The 15550-nt window shown below is 48.3% G+C and overlaps 8 protein-coding genes across 8 annotated transcripts; 3 read left to right on the top strand and 5 right to left on the bottom strand.

The window, feature by feature from the left end:
* Positions 1 to 23: 23 nt before the first annotated feature.
* Positions 24 to 1265, bottom strand: TRUGW13939_01228 (uncharacterized protein; the record flags this gene model as incomplete). The annotated part of the gene is made up of 2 exons (XM_035484430.1): positions 24 to 879; positions 940 to 1265. 2 exons carry the CDS (start codon positions 1263 to 1265, stop codon positions 24 to 26), a joined length of 1182 nt encoding a protein of 393 aa, XP_035340323.1.
* Positions 1266 to 1528: 263 nt separating this feature from the next.
* On the bottom strand, positions 1529 to 1933 carry TRUGW13939_01227 (uncharacterized protein; the record flags this gene model as incomplete). Its single annotated transcript, XM_035484429.1, has 1 exon — positions 1529 to 1933. One exon carries the CDS (start codon positions 1931 to 1933, stop codon positions 1529 to 1531), a length of 405 nt encoding a protein of 134 aa, XP_035340322.1.
* A 2748-nt stretch (positions 1934 to 4681) lies between these two features.
* TRUGW13939_01226 (uncharacterized protein) lies at positions 4682 to 5422 on the top strand (the record flags this gene model as incomplete). Its single annotated transcript, XM_035484428.1, has 2 exons — positions 4682 to 4746; positions 4801 to 5422. 2 exons carry the CDS (start codon positions 4682 to 4684, stop codon positions 5420 to 5422), a joined length of 687 nt encoding a protein of 228 aa, XP_035340321.1.
* A 1249-nt stretch (positions 5423 to 6671) lies between these two features.
* On the bottom strand, positions 6672 to 7637 carry TRUGW13939_01225 (uncharacterized protein; the record flags this gene model as incomplete). Its single annotated transcript, XM_035484427.1, has 2 exons — positions 6672 to 7211; positions 7332 to 7637. 2 exons carry the CDS (start codon positions 7635 to 7637, stop codon positions 6672 to 6674), a joined length of 846 nt encoding a protein of 281 aa, XP_035340320.1.
* Positions 7638 to 7824: 187 nt separating this feature from the next.
* On the bottom strand, positions 7825 to 9681 carry TRUGW13939_01224 (uncharacterized protein; the record flags this gene model as incomplete). The annotated part of the gene is made up of 9 exons (XM_035484426.1): positions 7825 to 7931; positions 8020 to 8241; positions 8328 to 8437; positions 8501 to 8579; positions 8634 to 8710; positions 8760 to 8953; positions 9028 to 9303; positions 9355 to 9480; positions 9544 to 9681. The coding sequence occupies 9 exons, from the start codon at positions 9679 to 9681 to the stop codon at positions 7825 to 7827; spliced, it is 1329 nt and encodes a 442-aa protein (XP_035340319.1).
* A 915-nt stretch (positions 9682 to 10596) lies between these two features.
* On the top strand, positions 10597 to 12150 carry TRUGW13939_01223 (uncharacterized protein; the record flags this gene model as incomplete). Its single annotated transcript, XM_035484425.1, has 6 exons — positions 10597 to 10797; positions 10851 to 11042; positions 11096 to 11441; positions 11498 to 11659; positions 11727 to 11869; positions 11932 to 12150. 6 exons carry the CDS (start codon positions 10597 to 10599, stop codon positions 12148 to 12150), a joined length of 1263 nt encoding a protein of 420 aa, XP_035340318.1.
* Positions 12151 to 12823: 673 nt separating this feature from the next.
* Positions 12824 to 13948, top strand: TRUGW13939_01222 (uncharacterized protein; the record flags this gene model as incomplete). The annotated part of the gene is made up of 1 exon (XM_035484424.1): positions 12824 to 13948. The coding sequence occupies one exon, from the start codon at positions 12824 to 12826 to the stop codon at positions 13946 to 13948; it is 1125 nt and encodes a 374-aa protein (XP_035340317.1).
* A 423-nt stretch (positions 13949 to 14371) lies between these two features.
* Positions 14372 to 14752, bottom strand: TRUGW13939_01221 (uncharacterized protein; the record flags this gene model as incomplete). The annotated part of the gene is made up of 1 exon (XM_035484423.1): positions 14372 to 14752. One exon carries the CDS (start codon positions 14750 to 14752, stop codon positions 14372 to 14374), a length of 381 nt encoding a protein of 126 aa, XP_035340316.1.
* Between the last annotated feature and the right edge of the window lie 798 nt (positions 14753 to 15550).

The raw sequence follows: 15550 nt of genomic DNA, 5'->3' as shown, positions 1-15550 counted from the left end.
TCCGACGGAAGGAGTTGACCTTTTTAAGCCTGGGCGGCGAAACCGAGCTGGTTCTTCTCGGCATCGAAGACAACGTACTGGCTCTTGAGGAAGACGTCACCGAAGATGTTGATGCCAATGTCACCAGCGGACTGGAGACCACCGAAGCAAGAGCTGCCCTGCTTGGCGTAGTTGATGTACTTTCCGGGGACGGTGGCGGTGTACGAGCCAATGGCGACCTTCAGGTCGGGGAGAGTGGCAGAGCAGTCGAAGACCCAGCCGCCCTCGGACTGGGAGTTCTTGGCACCGTCGACCTGCTTGTAGTAGGCGGAGACAGTGCTGTCGTCCAAAAGGAGCAGAGTGGTACCGGTGTCGGCAATACCGGAGACAGAGGCACCAGCGGCCTCAACCTTGGAGTCACCGACAGAGATAGAGTCGGCGGTGAAGCTCCAGAAGCCCTGGCTGTTGTCGACATCAGTGTAGGCCAACTTGCCAGTGTACTTGGAGGAGTCAATGTATCCAAAGTCGTACGAGCCGGGAGCGTTGTGCTTCAGGACGGCAGCGAAGACGGGGGAGGCCAAGCTGTCCATGACGTTGGCGTAGAAGGTCTTCTGGGACTGGGGCTTGACAGTGTTGATCGAGCTGAAAGCAAGACCAAGTAGACCGTCGCTGTCGGTGTCGCTAGCGAAAGAGCTGCTCACAGTGGTGGCAGCCTCAACAGCCTGGGAGGTGGCAGTGACGTTGCCGACGGTGACGGAGTCAGTGTAGACAACACCGCTGGCAGAGCTGCCATCACCGTAGGAGATCTCCCAAGAAGCACCGCTGAGCTTCTTGCCGGTGCTGGGGTCGTAGTTGTTGTGGCCAGAGCCAGCACCCTTGGTGTCGGGGGTGTAGACCCAGCTGTCCAATAGGTTAGCGAGATTGAAATCTGTTAAAAAGGTTATATGGATTTAAACTTACAGATCGGCGGAACCGGTGTCGAAGTCAAGGTTGACGGTGGACTTGCCAATCTTGACAGGGGTGATGTATTGCACGTCACCGCCGACAGGCTTGTTGGTGGCAGAGCCAGACTCACCACCAGTGGCAGCCGAGAGAACGTGGGCGGGGACGGAGCCACCGTACTTCTGGAGAGCACGAGCGTAGGCAGAAGGACCGTTGGGCTGGGAGGACTTCTTGACAGCGACCTGGTTAAGGCTGAACTTGGAAGTTCTGGTAGGGTTGTAGGGAGCGGCCTGGGCGGCGGCGGACAGGGCCAGGGCCGAGACAACAGTCTTTCCGTTAACCATTTTGAATGCGGTACAAGAGTCCTTTTTTTTGAATGAAAGGAAAAGAGGGAGTGAATTGATGGATGAAGAAAAGAAGACTGAGAGGACGGTGAAGGAGGTTCCTTATATCCTTTTTCTGTTACTCCGCAGGATCGGGGCAAGCGCCTTATCGGAAGATAATCTAGTCGCAAATCCGTTTGAGGATTGTGCCATCTGCGCATCTTGGTTATCATAGTCTCCTCAATCGGGGTCGATCTCCCTTGGCAGGGAAATGCAATACCACATCACTCGGTGGTGGTCCACTGAACAACGGGCAGGCCGATAGAGGAAGGTAGATCTTGGTGAGGGACCCAATGGGGTGGTGTCGCAGAGGATTCAACAACATCAAGGAGAGGGGAGCCAATTGCAATGAGCTCGGCCAAGGAGCAGATACCACGTATAGTTAGAAGCGAGCGAACCGCAGGATATTTCCCAGGAGGCTCCCCACAGGCGTTGTCATGATTGGTGTGGACAAGCCGACCTGGTTGATGCTTAAATTGCGCCTCCTGATCGTCGATTGGGTCGGGGCTGCATGTAGCTTCGCTCGCCGCTGGAGCCTGGTCCCCAGGACAGTGGATGACACCAACAACAGGAGCCACTGTCGTTGTGAAAAGCAGCACGGAGAACCACGGAGTAGCCGTAATCGGCATCGGCTTTCACCCACGATCGGCAGCTTATGCATAACTATACCTGAACGGGCAGGTTGCAGTTGCACGAGTCGCGCGGCTTTGTAGCCAATAGAGCCGCGATGTTCATGGCCAACAGATGATGATCTACAGGAGACCTGCCAATCCTTGAGGCTGATACCAAGCATTCCCCTGGCGATGGACTCACTAAGCAGCATTAGCGGCTCCCGCTTTCTCAAGCAGAAGGGGTCAAAACCCAGTGTCTCAAAGGACAGCGAGCATGTGGCCGCCACTCCAGATTTAGCCGGTCCTTAATTTTGTTCTCGCTCGCACGTCACATAATAATAGAACATGATTAGACGCCCGAGATCACAGCAATTATATTCTGTATGCATGGTGAGTTTCTTGGCCGGTCACATCGTATTCGGCATTTGCGATTCGATGTTCTCGTGTTTCGCATAAACCGGTTTCTTGCCCCCTCTTGCCTTGGCCCTGACCCAGCTTTGGAGAGGAGTTCTTTGGCGACAGCGACACTAAACGCGCGATGGAAGGATGCATCTCATCCTACTACTACAACCCTATGCAGAACGGAATGAAACACCAGAGAATAATCGGCATTCGGTTCGTACGTACAGAAAACCAGACCGCTATCGGTTGGAAAGCCCGTCTCGAATTGCCAATCCTACCCACTGTGAGTTGGGGCGTGGTGGGCCTCACCTTATCAGGCGCACCATATTGGGGAATAAATAGAAGCACAGAGCCGCACAAGGTATGATCGCGCGAAACGGGTCCTCTCGATTTGGCAAGGAGTGCCCCTCGCAACGCCCGTGATAGGAAGGCTCGGCATCGTCGTTGGGCCTAGTCCGACCCTGGCGAAAGCGTTTTCCTATTCTTGGGATCCGATCGCTCTCGAAGCCTGTCCATCTCGTATTTAGTCAGGCACCGCTACACCACGGCGCACTGGGATTGGCGGACATGCACTGTACGAGCCCAGTTCGCTCAACCGCTGCTGCAACTTCGCTCGTCTGCTAGTTGGCTGCGGGGTGGTCCCAGTACCATCCGATCGAGCCGCTTCACGTTGTACTGCACGTCGTTTACCCACATCCTGTCAAAACGCCACCCATATCATCGTCTGCAGCCCAGCCCTCTTTAGCACCAGGATCGTGAGAGTGAGAATGATGTAGCGAGTACAGAGTACTCCTCCAGAGATCATGATAACACATGATAACAATCATAACATAAAGGTAGAGAAGGATGAAAAAGACTGGCATTAGTCCGCACTGACCAGTGGGTCAAGGAAAGCACAGCTGCTATCCAGGCCATCCTACTCGAAGCGGAGCCCGAACAGTACGCCGTGCTCGTGATAGGCGATAGCATCAATCGACGTCCCGTAGTTTGTAATTTTGGCTGTTGCATCAACAATTCTATGTGAATATGACGGAATGATCTCCATGCCCGATGGAGTAGGTGCTTCGTCCAGGTGAGGTATTTTGAAACATGTACTCTGCACCGCTTTACTGACCTTCCAAATCCAACCCCGTCCGCCGTAAGTCACGTCAAATGCTCGACATAGTCTGCAACTCTGCATAACCTTCCAGTTTCGGGGGGGATCCACGGTGTTGTTAATGACCTCATGACAACGAGAACAACTTGCCAAGGCATCCATCGCTTGCCAAGTGATAATACTCCGGAAGACCTTCAGCACGCTACGGATGTCGCTATCTGTCAATCCGCATTCATGCAAGCCCCAACGATTATTCCCGAGGCTCCCCTTAGGCCGCGGACCTAGCTTTAGGGCGGTCAAGCAAGCGCCAGGACGCCATGGGGGCCAATGTAATTGTTGCATTTGCCCTGAGGTACGGAGGACACCGGACAGCAGATCAGAAAGAAAAGGCCTCTCAATGATTTCCTCCAATTGTGTGGCACTCGCCAATAGCCTTGATTACTGATGTTCTGCCTGTATTTGTCATTTGATCCTTTGGAGCTATGACCTTTATCGTTTCCAAGTTGCACTTTTCTAGCGATATGCATGCTCGCAGGACACCGATGCGAGGCAATAATCCTCAATCCTTTCTGTGAGAACAATAATATAACCTGCTATCATACTCACTCCTCTTGGGATGTTTTCATGCAGTCAGTCCCACCTTCGTTGAGTCTTGGATGTGACTGCGGCGGATACTGCACATCTTTTCGATGGAGAAACCAAGCAATCACTGCCACCTCGACGTCTAGGTGAGCAGCGCAGATGCAAACGTGACCATGGCACGAACTTGGTAATTCCATGAGTGTGTATCTATTTGCCATGCAGGCTGCAGTTGAGTCTTCAAGCTCAAGGAGACCGCACTGTTGATTGTTAGGTTTCCAGTCCTTGGTCGTACTCAACAGTTAAAGGCGACTCATCTCAAGAGCTCAAAAATGAGCTATATCCAACCAAAGATTCACGGTCAATTCGTACCTACAGCTGGCGACTTCATCTCGAGATGGCTTCCGGGCAAAGACACAATGTTGGTGGTCTTCAAGATACTTCAGTTGGTGGTAGACTGAAGAGTTGGTGAGGGTTTGGCGAGGCCAGCTGCTGGTGCCGCTGAGGAAGGTGCACCCAGTTTGACGAAGGCAGGCGGGGCCCCGTCGCCTGTGTTTTTGTTTACCTCTCGTGTCGACCTCGTCTTCTCCTCTTCTACCTCTCCTTCTCTGTGCATGTGAACCCCGCTCAACGCATCCGTCCACAACCTTCGCCTGCGCAGCAACGTCACACATCTTGTGAATACCACGATGCCAGGACCTATCGGAGTCGATATGGCTGATGACAGTAGCTCAAAAACGGTCAACATGCGCGAGTACGGCTCACTCTCTTCATAAACGCAACTTCCAAGCTAACCAAAAGGACACAGTCTGGAATCTAAGGGGATGACCTCCGTCTATCTCGACGGGAAATTTTTCTGGCAGCTGCCAAAAGCTCTCCTCTTGCAGCGTGTGCCTGCTGTAATCCTAAAGGGCCACTCTGACGATGACGCGACATCAGCCGACATTCCATCAGTTTGGGAGATCACTGGCTGTACCCGCGATGCTTTTCGTGTTTTTAACGATTGGCTGTACAGTCCAACTGGTAGCTTGAAGGCTCCTTCACCGAACGTGCCAATAAAAACATACTTTGATGCAATCAAGTTTGCCTCCGACCACGACATCCCGATGTTCCTGCAGTGCCTTATCAACATCGTGATGGCAGCACTCAAGGATCCGCAGAACGAGAACCTAGGCCAAGATCTCCAAAATGTCATGGGATCAGAATCATCTGGAGGTGCCATCATCAGTGGAAATCTTGCTGTTATGCTCCAGCACGGCATGCTAGATCCTGCCACATTCAAAATGATTGTCAAAGCACCCGAGATGGCTCGAGATGTACTAGTCTGGTTGGAGTTGTTCCGGCAGTGCGATGTTGGGAAGCTTGACCAGGCGAACAAGCTCAAGTGGGCCGGCGACAATCTCTCCATGTGGGTTGAGATTCAACAGTGAATGCTTCACCTCAGCTTTTCGTTGGTACGGGAGAAACACCTGCTTTTGCGAAACTCACTAACACTGGTACAGCAAATATGGCGACATGGGCGACTTTTGACATCTGTCACAATGGAAAATTGATACATGGCGATTATTTTTAAGGTTGGAGATTTCGAGTGTTATGGGGTTCAAAAATGGGAATGCATACGCATTAGGTTAGACTTAGGTAGTCAATTCACACCTATTTGAGGTTTTAAATTATTATACAGCATAATTCTTAGTAAAAATGCCCGTCGACGGGGGTTGCTTGATGTTATTTTATTGACTTGACAGCCTCCACAGTGTTTCAGGCGACCATGTACGTTGATCTATTATCTCTAAAGAGGTGCATCCGACGTGTCGCCTATCAATATGTTCTCTTGGATGATAATTTTTCGAATGGTTATCAATACGTCAACTGGTGTACTTGTAGAATGAAAACTTGCGAAGCTGTTGACACCTACATATGTAGATTCCACCTATGTACACGGTTAGTCATCGGTCCTCGAGAGCATGGAGGCTCAGTCTCAAGACAAAAACTCCGTGAATAAGAACTACATGAAACAAAATAGTTAACAGTAACATATGTTGATCTGGTATTTAAGCCTTTGTAATACGTCACTTATCGGATTTTTTTCAATGTTGTTAATTTTGAGCTAAATACATACTGGACGAAGATATATATATATCAACGTTAGGATGTGACCTTCAATCGGCAAAATTTGAAATGGCGCACTTTTCTTCCAGAAAAGCCTCGAAATGTTTGAAAACAGCGGCTCGATAAATATTTCATTGCTAATAACCAACAGAATGGATTTTCTTTATGCTCATGACTGCACATGTGGTGTTTGGTCCATGTCCATGTCCTGGGTGTTTGATGGCCTGAGGCCGACAAATGGCACGCGTCGCCACCTGCACGTGAGACGCCCCCATGTTTTTATTCTGCTTGCACCGTTTCCCCTTCTCAAAACATTTGCAGTCCCCAGCGAAAAAGAGTCAATTACCTCAATGTTCAGTCGTTAAACCCTATCTACTTGTGTCTGCATCCCGTTCGGTGATGTTATTGAACATTTGTTACACTATTATCAGTTGATTATCATCAAGGCACGCGCTCTCTACCCCGGAGCTCTTTTCGGCGTTTATGTCATGAATTCGCCTTTATTTACATGAATCCACGGAACCCATCTAGTTCTCATGTGCCAACCCGGGGGGGTATTCGTCTGCTTGCTCATATTCTTCGAAGAACATAAACCCAGTGAAAGACCTCGGGCACCATCGCAGACGCAGACGCCGTCTGGCCTGAGGGAGCTTTAAGTGGCGTACGCGAGACGATCGACCAATAAGCCGACAGATGCGTGAAACCGTCAAACCGCGTGTTTGAGTATGAAAGGGCTAGCCAGATTGCTCCTTTTTCCGTTATGGATGCAAGATGCAACGCGAGCAGCTCAACCGGAGCTAGTGTAAGTTGTGCTTCTTGTGTCTGATCAAGGATCTCTTGGACAACTGGGCTGGCGGCTGGCAAAGTAGAGTCTATTGCGTCTCGACTCGTAGAAGAATGGAATGTTCGCGAGACTGATGTCGCAATGGCGTCGCAGGTGCTTTTGTCCAAAACCGCATCAACCGGCGCGAATGGTAGTGACACAGAGGACGAGACCTGGTCCCAGGAGCACAAGTCAGCTTGGACCCAGTGCATCACATCGGCGGGCTCGTTTTTTTGTCCTTCTAGTTTACGTCCGAGTCGGACAGCTTCGGACGAAAAATCCACGTTCTGCGCATTGTATCTTGAGAGTCAGTGGTCGAATCATACTTTCCGGGGTGACTGATTATTTTAGGGGGTTACTGGGATTCGCTGATATATGCTTGATTAGGGCGTTAGAGGTACGCATACAACAATACTATCACCTCTCCAGCCGCGCTGAACAAATGCATCGCACAATTTGCTGCCGAGGGCCGAGATGCCGGGTCCTAGATGCAACACTCTCCGTCTGACCTTTTGGGATTCTCCTGGTAAGCCCTGCGATTGTTCAAGATGAGAAATGGCCTGGTCAAGCAGCGCATCGCCCGGATTCAGCCATTCGCCCACATCTTGACCAGTCACGAACTTTTTGTCCCAGAATTCAGCGTCGTCGTAGTCTGGGGCGCCTTTTATTTTCACCTTCGCCGGGTATTGTGTTTCGTTATGCGAACTTGCCATGTTGCAGCAGGGCGATTGCAGTGCTGATAGAAAAAAAAAAAAAAAAATTTGCGGTCGCGTCGCGACATCTCGACAACTAATATCACCACTAGTCCGTTTTGGGAAAGAGAGTATATTGCAGTACAGTGGCTACGAAAAGTATCAACATGTGAGCTTTATTCACTGCTAAGCGAGCTTGGAGTTCTTTTTAAGAAGGAATGCCAGGCTCTGAAGATGTAATTGCGGCCAGCGCTTCCACCGACTCAGTCAATACATCATATGCAAAATTCCATTGATGAAACTCCGTCCGATTTTCTGTGACTGGTCAGCATCACATGTTGAAATATCTTGAATACAGGAAGGAGGAATTATTGTTTTCTTGCAAATAAACATGCACACTTACTAGGAATTGGTCCCTTGACATATAGTTGGGCTTCTTTCTGTATCCGCTCAGACTGGTCCTGGCCGGCGTTCGAGAATATCTGCATCGCAGCAGCTCTTTCCCGACGAATGTTTTGGACAAGCTCGAGGCGAAGTGGAATATCCTCGCGGCGTCTTATATCCGAGAGACAAACGCCTAGAGCGCCGGCATCTTCTATGGCTTGATTACCGGCTTGGCCTTGATCTACTCAATTCAACATGGATTGCTTGTTAGTTATGACTTGAGAGATAGCTCATCCAAAAGCAAGTTTACTGAGGAAGAGTACGAACGTGGAAGCATTGGATGTACAGCATCTCCTACTATGATAACTTTTCCCTTGGTCCATTTGCTGATAGGCGCTCGGGAGAACAGTTTCCACAGTTTTAGGTCTTCGGCGTTCCTACGTTGCTCAGCTATGTGAATTCATGAACGAAAGTCGTTGCTCGGTTGAATCAATACTTACCGACAAACCTCAACTAACGCAGGATGAAACTCAGCGAACGTATCCAGCAAGTCTTGAATGCTTCCGCCCGCTTGCCAGTCTACATTAAATCGCATGTTAGAAACATGTTAGAAAGGTCTTCCACGTGTTGTACCTTTTCTTATCTCAATTTCTTCTTCCTTTCTGTCTACCTGTACAGGATGCAGGCCAACAAAGTTCTGTACCTCTCCACTAAAAATATAGTGAGGAAGTATCTCTTCTATATCATGGGGTAACTTACTTTCTGCAAGGATAATAGACAATTCTTCGGTCTGACACGGCGGCAATATGACTAGTCACTTTTTCATCTTGAAACAATGGCTTGGTGATCGGATTCTTCAGGAGCTTCTCAGTCGGTATCAAAAACCGAAAGGCACCTTCTCCGACCGCGCTCGCGGGGATTTCGGCGCCTAGCACACATTGAGCGACCACAGACTGAAGGTATTAGTACTGGCTGGACTTTTTTTATTTTGTTTTTTTTTTTGAGATGGGATGTCATTTGCACAAACATGAACCCCATCTGCGCCCACAATAACGTCCTTGCGGACTATGCTCCCGTCTTCGAATTTCAACACCCCGTTCTCGCAATCGACGTCCACCAACGGTTTAGCAAGATGCAATTTCGCCCCTGGAAACCCGTCTGATCCATTCAAAGCAAGACGTTTGAGCTCATTGTGCAAGTCGACCCGGTGTGAGAAGTACCAGGGTACGTGGAATTTGCGCTCATAGTCCTCGTAGGTTAGACTGTGTGTTGTTTCCAAGGTGTGGCCGTTGACCTGTAGTCCCTGTTTTCTCGTTAAACGGCACGCCAATTGGACTACAAATACTCAACATACTTCTTGCACTTTTAAGAATCTGGCTCTCACAACGTCGAAATCAAATGCGCGTAGTACGTGCATAGCGTTTGGCCCTACGTTTATGGCCGCTCCAATCTCGTTAGCAAAACTGGATCGTTCGTAAACCTATGTATAGAATATTTAAGCAGAAGATAGACCAGGTTTCATAGATTGAAGACGCAAACTCACATCAACATGGTGACCTAAACGACTGAGCGTAGCTGCTGCTGTGAGACCCGCGATGCCGGCACCAACGATCCCAATGTCCAAGACCACGTCTGAACCGTTGTCGAATTTATAGAACTTGGAATCCTCCCTGTGAGCCATTTTGCTTTTAATTCGGCTTATTTATGGAAAAAGACGAACTGTCCGTTGAGAAAGGTCCAGCTGCGAGGATTCTTGGAAATTAAATACAGTCAGACGTTTATTAAATCATGGAAACCCTGTTACACAGGACTTTATTCCGAACTGAACTGAGTTGCTTTTTTTTGCGAATATTGCAGACTACATTTACGAACACGCTTTGCTGCAACAAAGTGGCTCTGGCTATCGATCTGTAACTGGGAGTACTAGACCCGAAAATTATTGATTTAGAAGTCGGTCCATCCTCTGAAAGATGAATCTGGGATTTTAATTGGCAGTGACTTTCGACTGTGCTACAGGCAGGTGTTGGCGATGCAGATGCTGTGTAACCCCTTCAATCTTCACTGGCTGACCTGGAGCGGGGTTGACTCCTCAGACTGTTGATCACAGATTGCCACCAATTTCCTGTCATCGAATGAGAAAACCCTAAATTTCACTAAGTGGTCTACGGAATTCGAGCTGGTCAACTTAAGTGAGCTAACTAGAAGAGGGTGGTCACTAAAACGGTTTCTAGAAGGGTTCGACGGGACAAAATCGGAACCTGTGGTTAGTTGCAGATACTGATTCTAGATTGTAATCGCCTCACCGTGAAGAGCGATACCAAAGAAGCTATTTCTGGTAGGCTGAACAATCATCAGGGTTTACAGCTTACGTTCACCCCGCCTCAGCCCCCAGGAACCCCGCGCAACGTGCAGTTCACCATTTCATAATCCGGATCTCGCAGTTTCAACTTCTTTTGTCCCTTTTTAGTTCCTCCGATTACTGATATATTGACGCTCGGATATCTTGGGAAGCAAACGGCTGTTCTACTTGACGTGATAGCTCCACTTTATAAAGGCTTGGCCCGAGTAAACGGGCAAATAGTCACTTATTGACAACATGGGGGCCAAGATTGAGGTCCCTGCTGGTTCTCCATTTACCATTCACAACATCCCATTTGGTGTCATCTCGACCCAAGACAGTCCCAAACCGCGCTGTGCCACTGCCATTGGTGACTATGCCATCGACTTGGCTATCTACGCTCAGCATGGATTTCTCACTGATTCTGTGGGACCGTCTGCCGTGGAAGTCCTCTCTAAGGTGAGGTGTTGAGACTTTGAGCCAAAGGTCGAGTTCCTCTAACTCGTTTGAAGCCATCTCTCAATGTGTTTTCGACTTTTGACTACTTAGTACGAAAGGCCGTCCGCGATGGCTTGATTGCCAACATTACGGATGGAAAAATTCCAGAAGACAGCCTTGTCAAATTGGATGCAGTGACTATGCATCTACCCTTTGAAATTGGCGGCTTCTCCGATTTTTACTGCTCTATGGAGCACGTTCAAAACGTAAAACATACTTTTACCTTGGAAATGAATCAAAACACTGACGAATGGAACAGTGCACTCCCTTGTCAAAGGAGGCTTCGATACCAATTAACTGGTATTATGCTCCTTCTGTATACAATGGGCGCGTGTCCAGTATTGTTCCCTCGCCTCAGCCAATAAGACGACCACGCGGCGTGTCTTTCAACCCTACTAACGGTAAACCGAGTTATGGACCATCTCTGGGATTGGACTATGAGTTGGAAATGGGCTATTTTGTCTCAAAGCCAGTAAAACATGGATCAGAGCTGGATATCAAAAATGCGGATCAGCATATATTTGGCTTTGTTTTGCTCAACGATTGGTCCTCTAGAGATCTCCAACTTTTTGAAATGCCGCCGCTGGGACCCTTCAATGGAAAGGGTTGGTTATGAATGAGTCCCTACATACTTATGGACTTCTTATTAACACGCATGCAGGATTCGGTACATCGGTCTCCCCTTGGGTAGTGACCATGGACGCGCTTCAACCGCATCGATGCGAACCAAAGACCAAGCAAGATCCTCCACCATTTGACCACCTCAAGTGGCCTACAGAGCAGGACGCAACATTCGACATTAAGCTCGAGGTTGAGTTAATTCGTAAGTTTTTTCCCAATAATTTATTCTTCACACGTATCAATTTGTTGACGATTAATGATAAACACAGGGGATGGAAAAAGCCACTCGCTTGCAACTAGCAATTTGAAATACCTTTACTGGACACCATTCCAGCAAATCACGCACCATGCATCGGCCATGTGTGGCCTTAACACAGGTGATTTGCTTGGTACTGGAACAGTCTCAGGCAGTGTAAGATAATTAATTCTCCAAAGGAATATTAGAGATAGCTGACCCCGTTCTCTTTCATATAGGGTGTCGACAGCAATGGTAAGAAAGCAGAACTCGGCTGCTTATTGGAAGCCACTCAGGCAGGAACCAAGGATTTGGAACTACTTGATGGCACTAAAATAAAGTGGTTGAACGATGGAGACGAGGTCATACTGAAAGCCTGGTGTGGCGACAAGAAGGGAGAGGGTGCATGGTTTGGGTTTGGTGAATGTCGGGGCAAGATTCTTCCTGCTCTTCAGTAGGGTTGTTCAGAACCACCACACTAAGATATCAAAAGTCTGTTGAGTAGCCAAATACCAGACCTGACGGCCGTAGACTTATCAATTTTATTCTTCTTCGTTTTTACAGGTGAACATATGCCTGTCTTCGATTCTATGAAGCCAGTCGTGAAATTTGGATCCCATGGGCTGCATTGATCGTGTTTTCTCAGTCAGACAATCAGAAATGGGCTAGAAAGAAAGAAAGAAAGAAATCAGACATTGAAACTACTCTCTGCGTAGAGCGGAAAATAACTGCTTTCCAAACTTGGCCTCCCCACTTCCGGCCCACTCGAACATCTGGAGTCGACAAGCTTTCTGCATGTATATCGGAAATCCAGATCCCATCCCCCTATTTTCCCCGCTTGGCAATATTAATGGCTAAGAAGCGCTATAGATGGCCAAGACATTCCTCATGAACGTGAGCATCAGTAGTTGAATCCTCAGCGCCGGAAACGGATGGGATCTCCAAGCGATGTAACAATAGCTTTTAAGCACCTCGTGACAAGATATCATAGATCAACTAATTCCCGGAAGGTAAGCAGCTACGACTAAGATCGCTACAAATAGGTAGACAATATGGTCAAGCACCCAGACTTGATCTAAACATACTAAACCGGCAGAAGTTTAGAACCAGAGTCACTTCAAGCCAGCTAAAATGTTGGTTTCTCACCTCCTTTTTGGCCTCTCCCTGGCCCTTTTTGCACAGGGATATTCCTCCAAAGACCATGATGACCGCATAAAGACAGCGTTGGCCATGGATACGTCCGCGACAGGGGCTAGCACCACACCCGATGGCCGCGTCTTCCTAATTCTCCCGCATGTCGACGGCACAACCGGCCCGAAGATTGTCGAGGTTGTCGGCAGCAAGCACACGCTTGTACCATACCCCAATGTCCAGTGGAATTCGTGGAAAGCCAGTACCGACAGTGCCGCGGACGCGGGGACCAAATACGTGTCGACGAACGCGCAGCGCGTGGGCCCAGATGGCAATCTCTGGGTGGTTGATAGCGGCATTCCTAGCCAGTTCCTTAACTCGTCCAAACTGGTCTCGTTCAACCTGACCACCAACGAAGTAGAACGCATATATTACCTAGGCGATGTGGTCACCAAGGACGGCTTGCTCAATGACGTGCGTTTCAATGGCAAGTTCGCCTACTTGACCGAATACGCCATCGGCTCTATTATTGTGCTGGACTTGGAGACAGGGGATGCACGTATGGTACTCCGAGGAGACACATCTACAGTCGCTGTGATTCCTGATTCAGCCGACGGCCAATTCCTGATCTCTTCCACAACTGGCCAGCCCCAGTACATCCATGCAGATCATCTCGAGGTGTCCCCCGACGGTAGGTATTTCTACTATCAACCAGGTAGCGGCTATATGTGGCGTCTCGAGACCAAGTATCTCAACGAAGCTCTGCACAACAAGACAACAGCGGACTTATTACCAACCTACACTAAGCCCTTCTCCCTTACGCCCGCTACCGGTGGCACCGCTATCGATGCTGAAGGCAACATCTATTACAGCGACATCGACCGCCACGAGATCCGCTACATCGCACCCAACAGAATTACAGCTCTACTGGTACGCGATTCAAGACTGGAATGGGTGGATGCAATGTGGGTGGATAACCACCAGCGCTTGTGGATGTGCGCTTCACAGCTGAACCGTGGCGATCTTTTCGTTCAACCAAACAATCAACCAAGCACTATTACAAAGCCCGTTTATATCTACACTATTGACATCGGCCACAACCCATCTCCTATTGACCATGCTTGAGCCTGTAGTAATATGTCGAGGGCCCTGGTAGAAAGTCTGAAGAAGTGTGTATCGGGAGAAGAGTATACCTAGATAGATCTTATTAATCTGTGTTGATAGAGCTAATACGATCAAAATTATCTCAAGTATACCTCAAATTATATTTTAGATAAATTTAAACTATATATAAGTGCACGTTACTATGAAAACACACGCACTCCTCTATTAAATGATTGGTGGTGGATTTGAATTAATCAATTTTAAAGCTACCTTTGCCGTCAACTAGTATATTGACTTAATCATTCTGTATAAAAAAATTCCGGTACACCGTCCATAAAATAACCGTGACAAAGACCCATATTATTCTTTCAAAATAGCCATTCCCCCCCATTAAACCGCGTTTCGTAACGCATTTACGAAAATTCCCAAAAGCCCTTTCGCCGATTATGAAGTACCAGCCCAGGATTTCCAAGCCTGGTCAATATCGGCTATATCCATGAGAACACCGAATGCCCGCGGAGGGCTGTCAACTGAAGGCGGCGTTTCCGAGGTTTCCGGACTGTGGTAATAATGTGCAAGGCTCTTATTCGCACTTCGGGCTTGATTTGAACATTGCAATTTCATAGATTCCGTCCGGCTGTCGAAACGTTTCACCCGGCGTTCCGGGACTGATGCAGGGCTCGATGGGAGTAAGAAATTTAAAAGGTCGCGTTCTTGTTCAGTGACGCGCAAGTTGTTCAGCACTGGATCGAATTTAGCGTTCGCCGAGAAGGACATGCTTGTGTCTTTCTGTTTGATGCGAGTTTCTTTGTTCGCGATAGACATATTTTCTTCAACTCTTGGGGCGTTTGAGGCGGCAATTGGCTGGCGCGTATATTTCTTTAATCGTCATGAGAAGTACTCCAGAAGATTTTCTAGGATTTGAAAAAGAAAGAAACAACATCGAAGGATTTACTTTCGAATTAAAAAGTTTGCGGGGTCAAAACGCTGACAAAAACATGGGAGGATCCGGATGTTGATTGATATCTTCCACCGGAACTGGGGTGTTGATCTCACGTCAAGCCGACTAGCCCCAACTAGCTCCAACAGTCACTCCAGACCGACGGTCTTCCCCGGAGAGAATTACCCCCGGAACTGAATGTTTACCCCTGGATAGATTTAAGTCGGCGTACAGGTATCTATCTACATTGATCTTTCGAGGTAGTGTTAAGGAAATTTAAATTCCTCGGCATTTCTTTTGTGAAGAACGTCTACATCAATTAATTATGGTATACGGACCTTGGAGCTGCACAACTACACAACGACCATAAATCAGGAATCTTCCCTAGAAGGGCATAGCGCAATTCTTTCGACGAATGTGATTTGTCCGGTATGGTGTTGCATAAATTGTGCCGGTGGGAAGTTTAAAAAGGTTAGTAAAGCGGCCGCGTTTTAGGCCCAAACCGGAAATATCCACTCGCTGCTTTTCTTCAAGTACCTTGAGGGAGCAAACCCTAACTGCTATTCTCAAAATGTTCAAAAAGTAAACAATGCAAGGACCTTGATGGACACTTTGTCTGACGCCACTCTGGAGTCAATTTCGGAAGCCGGCCAATTAAAATACACTAATTTGTCAAGCTCGTC

This window comes from Talaromyces rugulosus, chromosome I (genome assembly GCF_013368755.1).
Source record: "Talaromyces rugulosus chromosome I, complete sequence".
Lineage (NCBI taxonomy): Eukaryota > Fungi > Ascomycota > Eurotiomycetes > Eurotiales > Trichocomaceae > Talaromyces > Talaromyces rugulosus.
This window is presented reverse-complemented; position numbering and strand designations above follow the sequence as displayed.